General features: G+C 44.7%; 1 protein-coding gene across 19 annotated transcripts in view; it reads left to right on the top strand.

Moving 5' to 3' along the window:
* AKAP13 (A-kinase anchoring protein 13) overlaps positions 1 to 12335 on the top strand; it is a 326662-nt gene that overhangs the window by 293302 nt on the left and 21025 nt on the right. For 15 of the 19 annotated variants that reach the window (XR_004627692.1, XM_034667905.1, XM_034667904.1 and 12 more), the window contains 8 exons: positions 289 to 355; positions 4190 to 4325; positions 5739 to 5851; positions 6452 to 6604; positions 7206 to 7456; positions 9821 to 9946; positions 10057 to 10174; positions 10869 to 11117. Coding sequence is in view for 18 of the 19 variants with exons in the window: in XM_034667905.1 (XP_034523796.1) it covers positions 289 to 355; positions 4190 to 4325; positions 5739 to 5851; positions 6452 to 6604; positions 7206 to 7456; positions 9821 to 9946; positions 10057 to 10174; positions 10869 to 11117 (1213 nt within the window). In the remaining variant the exon portion in view is untranslated. The remainder of the gene's footprint in view (positions 1 to 288; positions 356 to 4189; positions 4326 to 5738; positions 5852 to 6451; positions 6605 to 7205; positions 7457 to 9820; positions 9947 to 10056; positions 10175 to 10868; positions 11118 to 12335) is intronic. The other 4 variants (XM_034667900.1, XM_011228488.3, XM_034667902.1 and 1 more) reach the window with 3 other exon arrangements.

The raw sequence follows: 12335 nt of genomic DNA, 5'->3' as shown, positions 1-12335 counted from the left end.
GCGATGGGTGGCTCAACCCAGGAGGTGGTGCTCAGATGGTCTTGAAATCGAGGGATACCCTGGGGCGTAAGGGCGAAGGGCATTCCAGGCAGGAGAAGCAGCCTTTTCGGGGTCCTGGTGCTTGGCAGGTGTGAAGGAGAGCCCGTGGGGGGTGCTGGTGGGATGCTGAGCGCCATCATCCTGGAGCCAAGCTGGAGCTCTCTCCCTGCTCTGGGCTTCTTGAGACCTGACAGAAGAGAAATTGTGGGCGCGGTCCTCGTGTATTTATTTATTTCCTTTCTCCTTCAGCAGCCCAGAGGGAGCCTTCAGGCACAGGACACGTCTTCACTGCCCACAGTCATCATGAGAAGCAAGCGTAAGTCACTCAGCCCTCCTCTCTTCCAGCCCTTCTGGTTCAGAACTTAAACACACTTTTGTAATATTCATCTGTTATAATTAATCAAGATTTGAGTATTTTGTGGTAGGTTAGAGGAGGCTGCAGATGATTGATCAAAAGCCTTATGTTCTACCACTAAACTCCTGTGGAAGGCTTCTAGAATAGTGCATGTGTTCGCTTGAAAGGCAGCCCTGTGTCTGTGTGTTTAAGCAGGTGATCTCATGCACCTCCAAATTCCTCTTCCATGGGTTGACAATTACACTTGTTTTTAGCACCTCACAGTTGCACAAAGAAAATGAGATCTTGCTGATTAAACTTTTTAGTTTAGGGGCGCCTGGGTGCTCTGTCAGTTAAGTGTCTGCCTTTGGCTCGGGTCATGATCTCAGGGTTCTGAGATCGGGCCCCGCATGAGGCTCCCTACTCATCAGGGAGTCGGCTTCTCCCTCTTCTCCTCCCTCTGTGCATGCATGTGCGCTTTCTCACTCTCTCTCTCTACCTCTCTCTCAAATGAATAAATAAAATCCTTTTTAAAAATTAAAAAAAAATAAACTTCTTATTTTATGAACTGTGAAATTAAGTAGATAGTTCTCTTTTTTCCCCAAGGACTTCAAGTGGTACACAAAATTCAGTAAATTACAGCATCCTATTCACACGGTACTGTCTGTGTGCAAGCTACCTCCTTCCTTCCCCCTCTATAGCGCCCTCTACAGTGAGTTAACATCTACCTTTCTGATCTGCTCTGTCTTTACACAGATGTCTGTGTCTGAAAATATCTTTTATTGTTTTGTGTGTTGAATTTGTATTAGATATGACTTAGGTTTTTTCGTCCTGCTCTTTTCTCAGTCTGTCACTTTAAGATCTATGCATGTGTTTATGTATAAGCTGTTGTTCCAGACTGCTGTGTGGTTTTCTTTCATAAACCTGTTCCATAATTTAATTATCAGTTCCCCCAAAGATGGATATCTAAGTCGTTTCCAACTGCCACCATAAATAATGCGGTACTGAATGTCATCTTAATTGGCTCTACAGGAACCCGTGTGGGACTTACCCTAAGGCAGTGTTTTTCAAGTGTAGTTTCTGGATCAATAGAAAGTATGCATTCTTGGGCCCTACTGAGACCTACTAAATCAGAAACCCCAGAGGTGGAGCCCAGTGTTCTGTGCTTGAATAGATCCTCTAGGTGAGTCTGATGCACACTCAAGCTTGAGAACCACTGCCCCCACCTGTTGCTCTGAGTTCTTCCAGAAGCATGTGAATTCCCTCTAGGTGGATTAAGCCTGCTTATTATCAATCTTTGCATGTGGATTACTATTGGAGAGGTTTCACCAGACCAACACCCACCTTAATCAGTGATCCAATCCATTCCAACACCTTTTACCAGTCTAATCTTCCTTAAACTTTTTTTCTGGGAGGTTATCCCTTGTTTCAGGAATCTGTTTTCTTTCACATCAGCTAAACATCTTCCCTTTTTTTAAAAATACCTTCTATATGTCAGGTATGTGTGTTACCTCTGGCCCCACAAGTTTTCTCACTCCTGTTTTACATCCCCTGGCGCAGTATGGTGGTGAAGAGTACGGATTGTGGATTCAAGTCGTATGGGTTTGAGTCCCAGCCCTGCCACTCAGTAGCCGTGTGACCTTGGACATTTACTACATCCCCACTCTGTACTTCATTTTCCTCCTCTGTGAACGGCTGGTAACAGTTTCAGTGGGTGGTTGTCAGGTTTAAATGAGATCATACTCGTAGAGAACCTAAGAGTAGGCCTCCTTAAGTGTTAGCTTTGGCTGCTGTCATCATCGCCACAAATAGGGAAACTGAGGCTCAGAGATATTAACGTCACTTCCCTGAGTGGAGTAGGGATTGGTTTCAAATAAGGGAAAGCTGTTATTTTCACCCCCCTGTTCTGTCCTTTACAAACAAAGTTGTTCTTGGGACGCCTGGCTGGCTCAGTCAGTGTGACTCTTGATCTCGGGGTTGTGAGCTCGAGCCCCACATTGGGTGTGGAGGTTACTTAAAAAATTTTAAAAAAACAAACAAACAGAGTTGTTCTTCATCACTTTCAGGTTCTTTTTTTTTCTTTTTTTTCTTTTTTTTTAAAGATTTTATTTGTTTATTTGACAGCCAGTGAGAGAGGGAACACAAGCAGGGGAATGGGAGAGGAAGAAGCAGGCTCACAGCGGAGGAGCCTGACGTGGGGCTCGATCCCACAATGCTGGGATCACGCCCTGAGTTAAAGGCAGACACTTAACCGCTGTGCCACCCAGGCGCCCCACACTTTCAGGGTTCTGCATAGCATGACTTCATTCTGCTTCTCCAGCCTTCTCTGCTGACTCTCTGTATACATCCTCTCTCCTCCTTTGTTCTCTTCTGCTTGTGTTGTACTGCATGATTACTTCTGCCTTCATTCATACGCTCTCCTCCTCACAATGTCCTCTTTTCCTTCCGACCTACCCACATCCTTACCGTTCTTCAAGAACCAGCATCCCTTCCTCCGTCGGATTTTATCTGCTCACTGACTTCCTCCTGAAACATGGAAGATGTGCCCCAGGCTCGTGGACACCAGCACATCCCTTCTCTACCGTTGCGCCCATTCCCTGTTGGGGCAGAGCCCACTCTTATGCTTTTCATGTGCTTCCTGCAGGAAGGGTCTGGTCATATGCTAGTGTAGCGTGTTTCTGGTGTCTTATTGTATCACCTTCCTCTAAATAGAATTTGAATTGGAAATTAATGGTTTTATTAATTTTTATTAAGTCAGAAACATCCTGCAATACCATGAATGTCGTAACAGCTGCCCCTGTCTTATTTCCTCCAGCTCTTGACACTCCCAGGGATAGAGAAATCATGCAGCTCGTGTCTGGGGCACGAGCTCAGTTACCAAGGAAAAATAATTTGTTAGCCAAATGCCAGTGTGACCACTTAAGCATAAAATTAGAGCTTCAGTTTCCTCTCTGGTCATGTTCAGGAGACCTGCACAGTATGAGAACAGCTTAGCTGTGTGACATTTAAGTGTTGCATTTTCCCTAGCTGTAAATTAAAGGAATTGGTCAAAATCTGCGTTCTCAAACAAGGTACGGAAGAATCACTTGGGGATCATAAAATGTGTGGACTCCCGGGTCCCACCCCCAAGGGATGAGAAGAGCTGGGAGTTTGCATATCTCACAAGCACCTTACATGTGGCTGGATAGGCACTCGTGAAGAACACTGGGCCCTGTTATCTCTGGTTTCTTTTATCCTTAAAATTCTTCCAATTTTATTTTACTTTGAGTTATTTTTTGTGTTTAAATATACTCTTATCCCATGATTCTTTATCCCCATTGCCTAATCTTCTTGCTACCCCACAGCTAACTACTCTTCTTAGTTTCATATTTATCTTCTTCAAGTTTTTTTTAATTTACTTTAAAGATTTTTATTTATTTGACAGCAAAAGCGGGGGAGGGGCAGAGGGAGAAGCAGGCTCCCCTCTGAGCAGGGAGCCTCATGCGGGGCCCGATCCCAGGACCCCGGGACCATGACCCGACCCAAAGGCAGACATATCTTATAGTTCAAGCCCCATGTTGGGAGCGGAGATTACATTTAAAAAAGGGGGGGGTAGAATAAATCTATCCTAAAATGGAATTACTGGATCAAAGGATATAGGCATTTGCAGTTGCAGTAGATATTGCCAGATTGTCCTCTGTAGAATTTCTGTACCCACTTACGCTCCCAGGACAAGTCTGTTTTAAAGAAATTTGCTTCTATTTGACATCTGTCATATGAGTCACTACTCATGAGCTTGGATATGTGGTTCAGTCAGTGTCCTCTCTTCCTTTACAGCCTCACAACCCAAGGAGCGTCCTCGATCTGCAGTCCTCCTGGCGGATGAAGCCACTGCCATTCCCATGTTTGCCAACAGACGGTCCCAGCAGAGCATCTCACTCTCCAAAAGTGTCTCCATACAGAACATTGCTGGGTAAGTGGGGGTTTAAAGATAGCACAGTTGACATCTAGGTGACAGGAGCTTCATAACCGTGTCATTTGATGAAAAGATTCTTTTCATTAGGAAAAATGTATAAAATAATGACTTGGCGCACGAGCGGGTGTTACAGACATGGAGAATGGGGATTGCATTTTGATGCACTGTAGTGCCTGCCTTTATGTAGCAAGGATCCCCTTTAAACACTGTCGTCAGCCATGTTGTCCTATGCCTCGTGCTTGGTCAGGCTCGCTTTTAAGGATCCCGAATTAAAAAAGGATGGTTTTTAGATCAAAATAAGAAGTGAAAATGGGGGGGAGGAGGGAATGACTTATTTCTGATTTTTGTTTGTAACCACTTACATTTTCAGATACTACACTTTTCTGTTGGTCAGGTGAACCTAGTGTTTCTGCTGCTTTTTATAAATCTCTTTCCTGTGCCTGCATCTTGATTCTCAAGTCAGTTCCATGGAATGAATAATGGGCCAGTTACAACTGTTAGCTCCCCACTATTTGTACTAAATTCCTTTTGTGGTCCCTGCAAAAGTTGCTGTGTCCCCTGACTGCTCAGGCCTCAGCTGTCACATGGCTAGCACAGGGCTGATTATGATGTTGCTGGCTGTTTTGGGTAATAAGACTCCTGCTTTCCCATCAAGTAAAGAAGTCATCTCAAATGTAGGACTCAAAACATCTCTTCCATCTCTCTTAACCTAGGCTGGAGCAAAATTCTTAACTAAAGGATGCAAATTTTTTCTCTGTACGTCCTAACCTCTGTGCTGGCTAGTGTTTTCTTGTTAAGAAAAAAATGTTTCAGGTATTTTTATTTTGTTTTGTCTTTGTATTGTCATTATTCAAAGGCCTTCCTTTCAGAGTTGTTACAGTTTCAAAATTTGCATTATGACTTTAAAAAGCTAGTCTTTAAATAAAATATAAAGTTTTAAGTGACTCTGGCTTGCTTTTGTGTCCTACCACAAACATTTATTGGGGGCCTATCCTGCTAGCTGGTGGGTTGGGTTTGAGAAAGTCCAGGGAATACAGTTTATTAGAGGTGCTTGGTTATTTAGAGAATAAGGAGGTAAAGTTAGTGGTTACACAGTGAGTTTAAAATGGAGAAATTTCTTATGTAATGTGTATACAGTTTAAGGGAAGAACGTTTGCCTTGTTACCTATCATTAAAAAAAAAAAAAAGGAAGGCTCAAGAAGTTCAAGTTCGCAGTGATGTTAGATGCTTCTGACCTTCATTAATAGTTTGTGTTGTATGTTGCTGGGTACCTGACGGAAGTAGTTTGTCTTCCATCGTTTGGTACTTAGAGCCAGCTGTCATTTTAGAGTTTTTCAGGTACTTATTTGAGAATGCAGACCATGGTTTATCAAAATGTGTTTGACGGTAGGTGCTTCTTTTTGTCCCCAGAGTTGGCAATGACGAGAACATATCAAACACCTGGAAATTCCTGTCTCATTCAACAGACTCACTAAATAAAATCAGCAAGGTCAATGAGTCAACAGAATCACTAACTGATGAGGGTAAGAGGAAACTATGGCCTGTGTCTTATGCATCTTTGGAGACTGGGCGCCGTTCCCTGAATATAAGTGTTAATGGAATAATAGTCCCTGCCTCTTCCTTACTCCTGTGAAGGTTCTCTAACCTGCCTTTAAATCATCAAACGCTTTATAATGAATTGGTAATCAGACCTATCCAGTTATTAGGCAATTGTCCATTGAGGGATGTCATTGACTTTCCTGTGGTCACTCTCTAGTACACACACTTGTCCTTTGCCTAGACTTTCGGTACACTGTCAGTTGTAGCTCTCTGGGCAGGTCGTAAGCCTGCTGTCTTCAACAAGTCAAGTTACCAGGTACTTTTCAATTCATTATTCACATAGGAATCCTGAATCTCAGTCACATTTGATTTATGTGATATTTATCACTCTCATCCAGAGTCATGGAGTGTGTCACCCCAAACAGGAAATGATTCTTTCTGGTACTAGACTTTGCATTCTAGGAATATTGCCTGTGTCAGTGCCATGTTTGTGTCTTACGAAGTTGTCACCCGAGGAGGGTCCAGTTAGGCTTCCTAGAGCTCACAGACCCTGGATTCTGATCCTGATCTTTTGATATTTTGAGGAGTAGGTACAGACATGAATGAAGGACAGCTAATGGGGGACTTCGAGATGGAATCCAAACAACTAGAAGCCGAGTCCTGGAGCCGCTTAGTGGACAGCAAGTTTCTGAAACAGCAAAAGAAAGATGTGGTCAAACGGCAAGAAGTGATTTATGGTGAGACTCTCCATTTGCCGTGCTAATACTTGGTTTGTGTTGTGCAGCATTTTTTATCAGGGGAGTCACTGGACCATGGAAGGCCAATTTTCAAGGGTATAGCAGGTCAGAGATTTTCTTTAAAAACTTGGAGGTCTGGAAACATGATCTTATTTCTATCCTTTCCTCTTTATTTCCTTTAATTTTATTGAACATTTTATTGAATATGAGTGCTTATTTACGTAGCTGCCCTAGAAAGAGATCTCTTGTGATGCTTCAGTTCGATTCCTCAGTTACACTGGAAACCAAGCATGAGTCATTTCTAGGAAATGGGACACAGCAAATTGTGAAAGGCTCTGAATTCAACAAAGCCCACTTGGGAAACCACCATTTAAGAGTGATGGACTCCAGTATGCTGTCAGTAAACAGTGTTAGGGCACGTGAAATAGAGGAATAAGATGAGAGCACTTTAGGGGAAAGAGAGCTGTTGACCAGTTTTTAAGTTTAAATTGTGCTCTAAACAGCTTTAAGACTCAAATGGGCTCTTAATGGCAGCGGATGACCTTTGAAAGAGAGTCCTTTAAAGGAACATTCCTGACCGCTAAACTTTGTCCTCCTTCAGAGTTGATGCAGACAGAGTTGCACCACATCCGGACGCTGAAGATCATGAGCGATGTGTACAGCCGGGGCATGATGACCGAGCTGCTCTTCGAACAGCAGACAGTGGAGAAGCTCTTCCCCTGCTTGGACGAGCTGATCGGTATCCATAGCCAGTTCTTTCAGAAGATCCTGGAACGGAAGAAGGAATCTCTGGTGGATAAAAGTGAAAAGAACTTTCTCATCAAGAGGATGGGAGATGTGCTTGTAAATCAGGTGAGCAGTGGGAAGGATCTTCCCCACAAAACAGGGTGCAAAGGGAAGCTTCGGGGTTCAGCAGCCACTCGTTCACATCCTGGCTGTACTATTCATTGTCTTTGTCAGCTTAGGCAAGTTATTGAATCCCTCTGAGCGTCAAGTTTCCTTTTCTGTAAATGAGGACAGATTTTCTCTCTTAATACCATTTTTTAAAATTAAAAGGAATGTATACATAAAGTACCTAGCATATATGGTAGATACTCAGTAAAAGCCCATTTTCCTTTCTCAGCATCCAGACCGTCATCAGAAACAGGGTAGTTTAAGAAATCAAAAGCTGTGTGTTGGAATCTCAGCGTCCCCCTGTGCTTCAGATCAGAAGGAACTTGTTTATCTGAAAACCAATGGAGCATAGAAAATTGAATTTAAGAAACTATCTATTCATAAAATAGATCTTGCTGATGTTTTCATCAGGGGTGTGGTATGGTTTCAGCCCTACTCCAAAAACAGTTGGGCCAGAAGTTATTTTGAAAAAAGCGTTGCGAGTTTAACCTTACCAGCTGAGGGGCACAGCAAAGCTGACTAGTTCTTCTTCCCCAGCAGGTCTCTGCCTCGGTGTAAAAGCAGAGGCTGTATTGCTGGGACATTGGCCCGAGACCTGGAAGTGTTGTCCTTCCCTTATATTCTTCAGTGCATACCCCTCGCCTCATTAATTCATTAGTGCATTCATTCGTTCCTGTCTCACTTATTTACTGGGCATCTGAATCCCAGCTGGAACCACAAAGGCAGACACAGCATCAACCCGTGCCTCATGGACCCTGTGTCCCCAAGTAAACGTAGGCATGGTAGGAGGTAAATACACATGCAGTTCCCACGCTGGAACGCAGCTGTCTGCCACAAATAGGGCCTCGAAGTGGGAGCGGTCAGCTCTGCAAGTGAGGACCTTTCTTCCCCAAACATCCCCTCCCAACATTTCCCGCACCTCTCTGCCATCAGACCTGCACAGGTGCCTCATCTGACCTTGGCTCGTGTTGTCTGTGGTTCACTGTACCAGTGCAAATCCTCTAGTAAGATCTTTGATGGTAGGAGTCCTATCTCAGCCTCCATGGAGTCCATCTGTTGGTTCTGTGTGCCCGTTCTAGAATCATCCTTTCAGAGCACTTGCTTCGTGATGGGAGTGGAGGACCTAATACTCTGCTTAGCTTCCCCTTTGGTAAAGGGGAAAAGGAAAAGCTAGCTGCCCTGGACCTTTTTTTACGTTTTTTGATAAGGATCAATTTGGGTTGCCCTCAGAGGTTTTTAGTACACTGGAAAGTGATGCTTATTAGCATGATCCTGTGGACCCCATACGGAGAGATTCATTGGTTTACCCCAAAGTGAACATATCTTCAGATGAGCCGTTGAGGTTACCCATGTTTTAGGAATGAGTGAAGGCCACGCAGAGAGCTGTTAGAGCAGCTGGTCTGAGGTAGGTGAGGTAAGCTGACCCCTGGGTAGTAGCAGCTGTTTCTGCTGCCTTTATAACTTACCAAGTTTAGATTAAGACTATCCCACAGGAAGACTTCAGTGAGCCTCCTTGCTTTACCACCATGTTCATGACAAATGGAAATCGGAACACATTTTGAATTACTTAAGTGCACAACACATAGATATTTCTGTGGTGGTTTTTTACAATATATGGAACGTGTTTAATGGAGTAAATTAATATGCCATCTAACGCACCCATTGAAAGTATACAGCTCAAAAAAAAAAAATGTACAGCTCAGTGGTTTATATTCACGGAGTGGTACGACCATCATCACAGTAAATTCTAGAGCATCTTTATCACCCTGCCCCCCCCCGACTGCCCCTCCTTTGGGTGTCCACTAATCTACTCTTGTCTCTGTGTTTGTCTATTCTAGACTTGTTATGTAAAGGGGACAAAATAACACATAGACCTTTGCAGTTGGCTTTTTTCATGTAGAATAATGCTCTCAAGGTTCATCAATACTGTAATGTGTATCTATAGTCTATACCTTTTTATGGCTGAATGATGGTCCTCCTATGTATTTGTCACATTGTATTTATCCTTTGATGGACATTTGGTTTCTTTCCACTTGGGGGCACTTGTGAACACGGCGGCCGTGAACTTTCATAGCCAAGTTTTCGTGTGGAGTAGGTTTTATGCCTCGGAGCGAAATGCCTCAGCTGCACACAGGAACTGTGTAGCTCTCAGAGGAACTGCCAGACTGTTTTTCAAAGCTGCTGCACCATTTAAATCTTTGGGGGGAATTCTTGGGGAAGCATTCTTGGGTTTTACAAATAGACTGGAAACTGTATACAAAATGGTGGTAAAATTTCAGCAGCCTGAGCTCCAACTTAACTTCTATCCTCTTTTCTCCGCAGTTTTCAGGGGAGAATGCAGAGCGCTTAAAGAAAACATACGGCAAGTTTTGTGGGCAGCACAACCAGTCTGTGAACTACTTTAAAGACATTTATACCAAGGATAAGCGGTTCCAGGCCTTCGTGAAGGTATGGGTGTGAAATATGGAAATCCCCACCATTGTCCGGGGCACTGTCGCTCTTAGTTGAGCCAGAACCTTCCTTGAGTAGCTCCTGATAATCGGTTCTGTCCTTTGCAGAAGAAGATGAGCAGTGCCGTCGTGAGGAGGCTGGGAATCCCGGAGTGCATATTGCTGGTGACCCAGCGGATCACCAAATACCCGGTTTTATTCCAGAGAATACTGCAGTGTACCAAAGGTGAGCCTCTCTCCTCACCCAGTCGTGTCTGCCAGTGGACTGTTTCCCATGTGTCCAGCAGCACAAGAGGCCCCAAGGAAGAGCTCCTTCATGCTCTTGCAGGTCTATAAGAGATCCTGTATTTTGCCTTAAAAACCGTTTTCTTAAGTGAAAACTTGAAATGCTGCATCACCAGTCTTAGGGTGAATGTAGCAGGAAGGGAAGGAACCACTTACAGACTCCCTCCAGATTCTGCAACCTGGGCAGCTTCCCTTACCATGAGACTGGGTGGTGCTTCCCCCTAGTTCTTTCTATAAGTGCTAGACCTGCTGCTTTTTCTCACTTTGCCAGGACTTACGAGTTCCTCTCTCTTGGCTAACCCTGCTCCTAGGCAGTTCCATTAAAGGTGAGGTAAAACAAAGACATAAGTTAAAGAATTGTTGCTCCTCTCCCTCCTTGAAATTGTTAGGTCCTTTTACTTCAGGACGCGGCGTGGAATTGTGTGTTGTGTCTATCAGTGAAAACATCTAATTTTATCTAGAATTGACCTTACGACAGGGATTGGCACGGGACCTTTGGTGTGTTGGCTTCACTCTGTCAGACACACTACCAGCCTGTCGCCAGAGGGAAAATGACGGTGTGGAGTGAGGAAGTAGGTTTCCCCCTCCTTGTCTGAAAGGACCCATTAAAAACAGGCTTATTCCTTCCTCCCAAGACAATGAAGTGGAGCAGGAAGACCTGGCTCAGTCCCTGAGCCTGGTGAAGGATGTGATTGGCGCTGTGGACAGCAAAGTGGCAAGTTATGAAAAGAAGGTGCGTCTCAATGAGATTTATACAAAGACAGATAGCAAGTCGATCATGAGGATGAAGAGTGGCCAGATGTTTGCAAAGGAGGATTTGAAGAGGAAGAAGCTTGTGCGGGATGGGGGTGTGTTTCTGAAGAACGCAGCAGGAAGGCTGAAAGGTAAGGCCCGCCTTCTGTCTGCGTCCACGCATGTACCGGAGAAGAGCAAGCAAAAGTCAGATGTTTTTGTTAGAAATACACCGCCGGGTTTTTCCTGGGGAGCCCACATCCGCACATCACACAGGGGGCAACAGTCTTTTAATTATTCTTAATTTTGTATCAGAAAGGACGAGGTTGAGATAAATTACGAGGTCATAAAGTCCCCCAGTAAGATAATAAGGGAATGATGCAGGTAGGGAAATTGGGGGAAAAAATATATTTTCAAAGCAAAGCCAGGTGGCCCTTCTCGGCACCTGCTCCCAGTGGCCCCGAGGGCAAGCAGGCCACAGGCGGCCCCAGAGAGTAGGCGGCGGAGGGGGAGCTGGTGTGCAGGTCTGAGTGTTGTAGCGTGGCACTCGTGTCGCGATTCGGGAGGAGTGAGAGACCACAAGGACAAGCCCAGGAGCAGTGGTGTCCAAAGAGAATAAGCAGTAACAAATCTCATGCCAGCCAGGAAGACGAAAGAAAGGTTGAAAAGGAGCAAGTTGCTAATAACCGAGAGCAGTTGGCCCTGCCCTGGAAGCTGGTGACTGTCTCCTGTGCCTCCAGTCAGTCGGCAGCCGTCCCATCCTGCGGTATAGCTGGGACGCATGTCTGAGCTCAGAGAGAGAGCCACAGGCAGGGCTGAGAGGGGAGCGTGGGGAAAGGCTCGGGAGGAAGGGAGACGGGAAGGAAAAGCAGTTCAGTCGTCATCTGCGGGCACTTAGCACTGACCCTCCTCACCATGGCCGTCCTGACAAGTGTGGCCTAGGCCTTGAATCCAGATGTTTTCCCTCAAGCTCATAGGGAGACACACATGGCTCCTGAACTTAGTGTTCTCAGTGTACCGTTGTAACCCTTCTGGTGCCGTGTGTCTCTTGTGACGAGATGCTCGTACTATATTGTGAAGTTCATAAAACAGCTTAAAAAGGCAAAAAAAAGCCAAGTGTAAGATTACTACAAAAACTCAGGCTTATTAAGGAAGGTGTATTCCCCTATAGAAATGGGCAACACATTTGGGGTTGGGGTCTCTGGGAACAATTGCAACGAGGGGAAGCCCCATCATGTAGCAATTCTGAGTCTATGACATTAAAAACACATCGCTTGTTCTGGAGAGAGATGGTAGAGGGCTTTTCAGCTCCCAAGACCTTAGAGGAAATGTATACTTAACTTGCGCCAACTAGATAGATTATTAAACTT

This window comes from Ailuropoda melanoleuca, chromosome 9, assembly GCF_002007445.2.
Source record: "Ailuropoda melanoleuca isolate Jingjing chromosome 9, ASM200744v2, whole genome shotgun sequence".
NCBI classification, from domain to species: Eukaryota; Metazoa; Chordata; class Mammalia; order Carnivora; family Ursidae; genus Ailuropoda; species Ailuropoda melanoleuca.
Note: the sequence above shows the minus strand (reverse complement) of the source record. Positions and strands in the feature narration are given on the sequence as shown.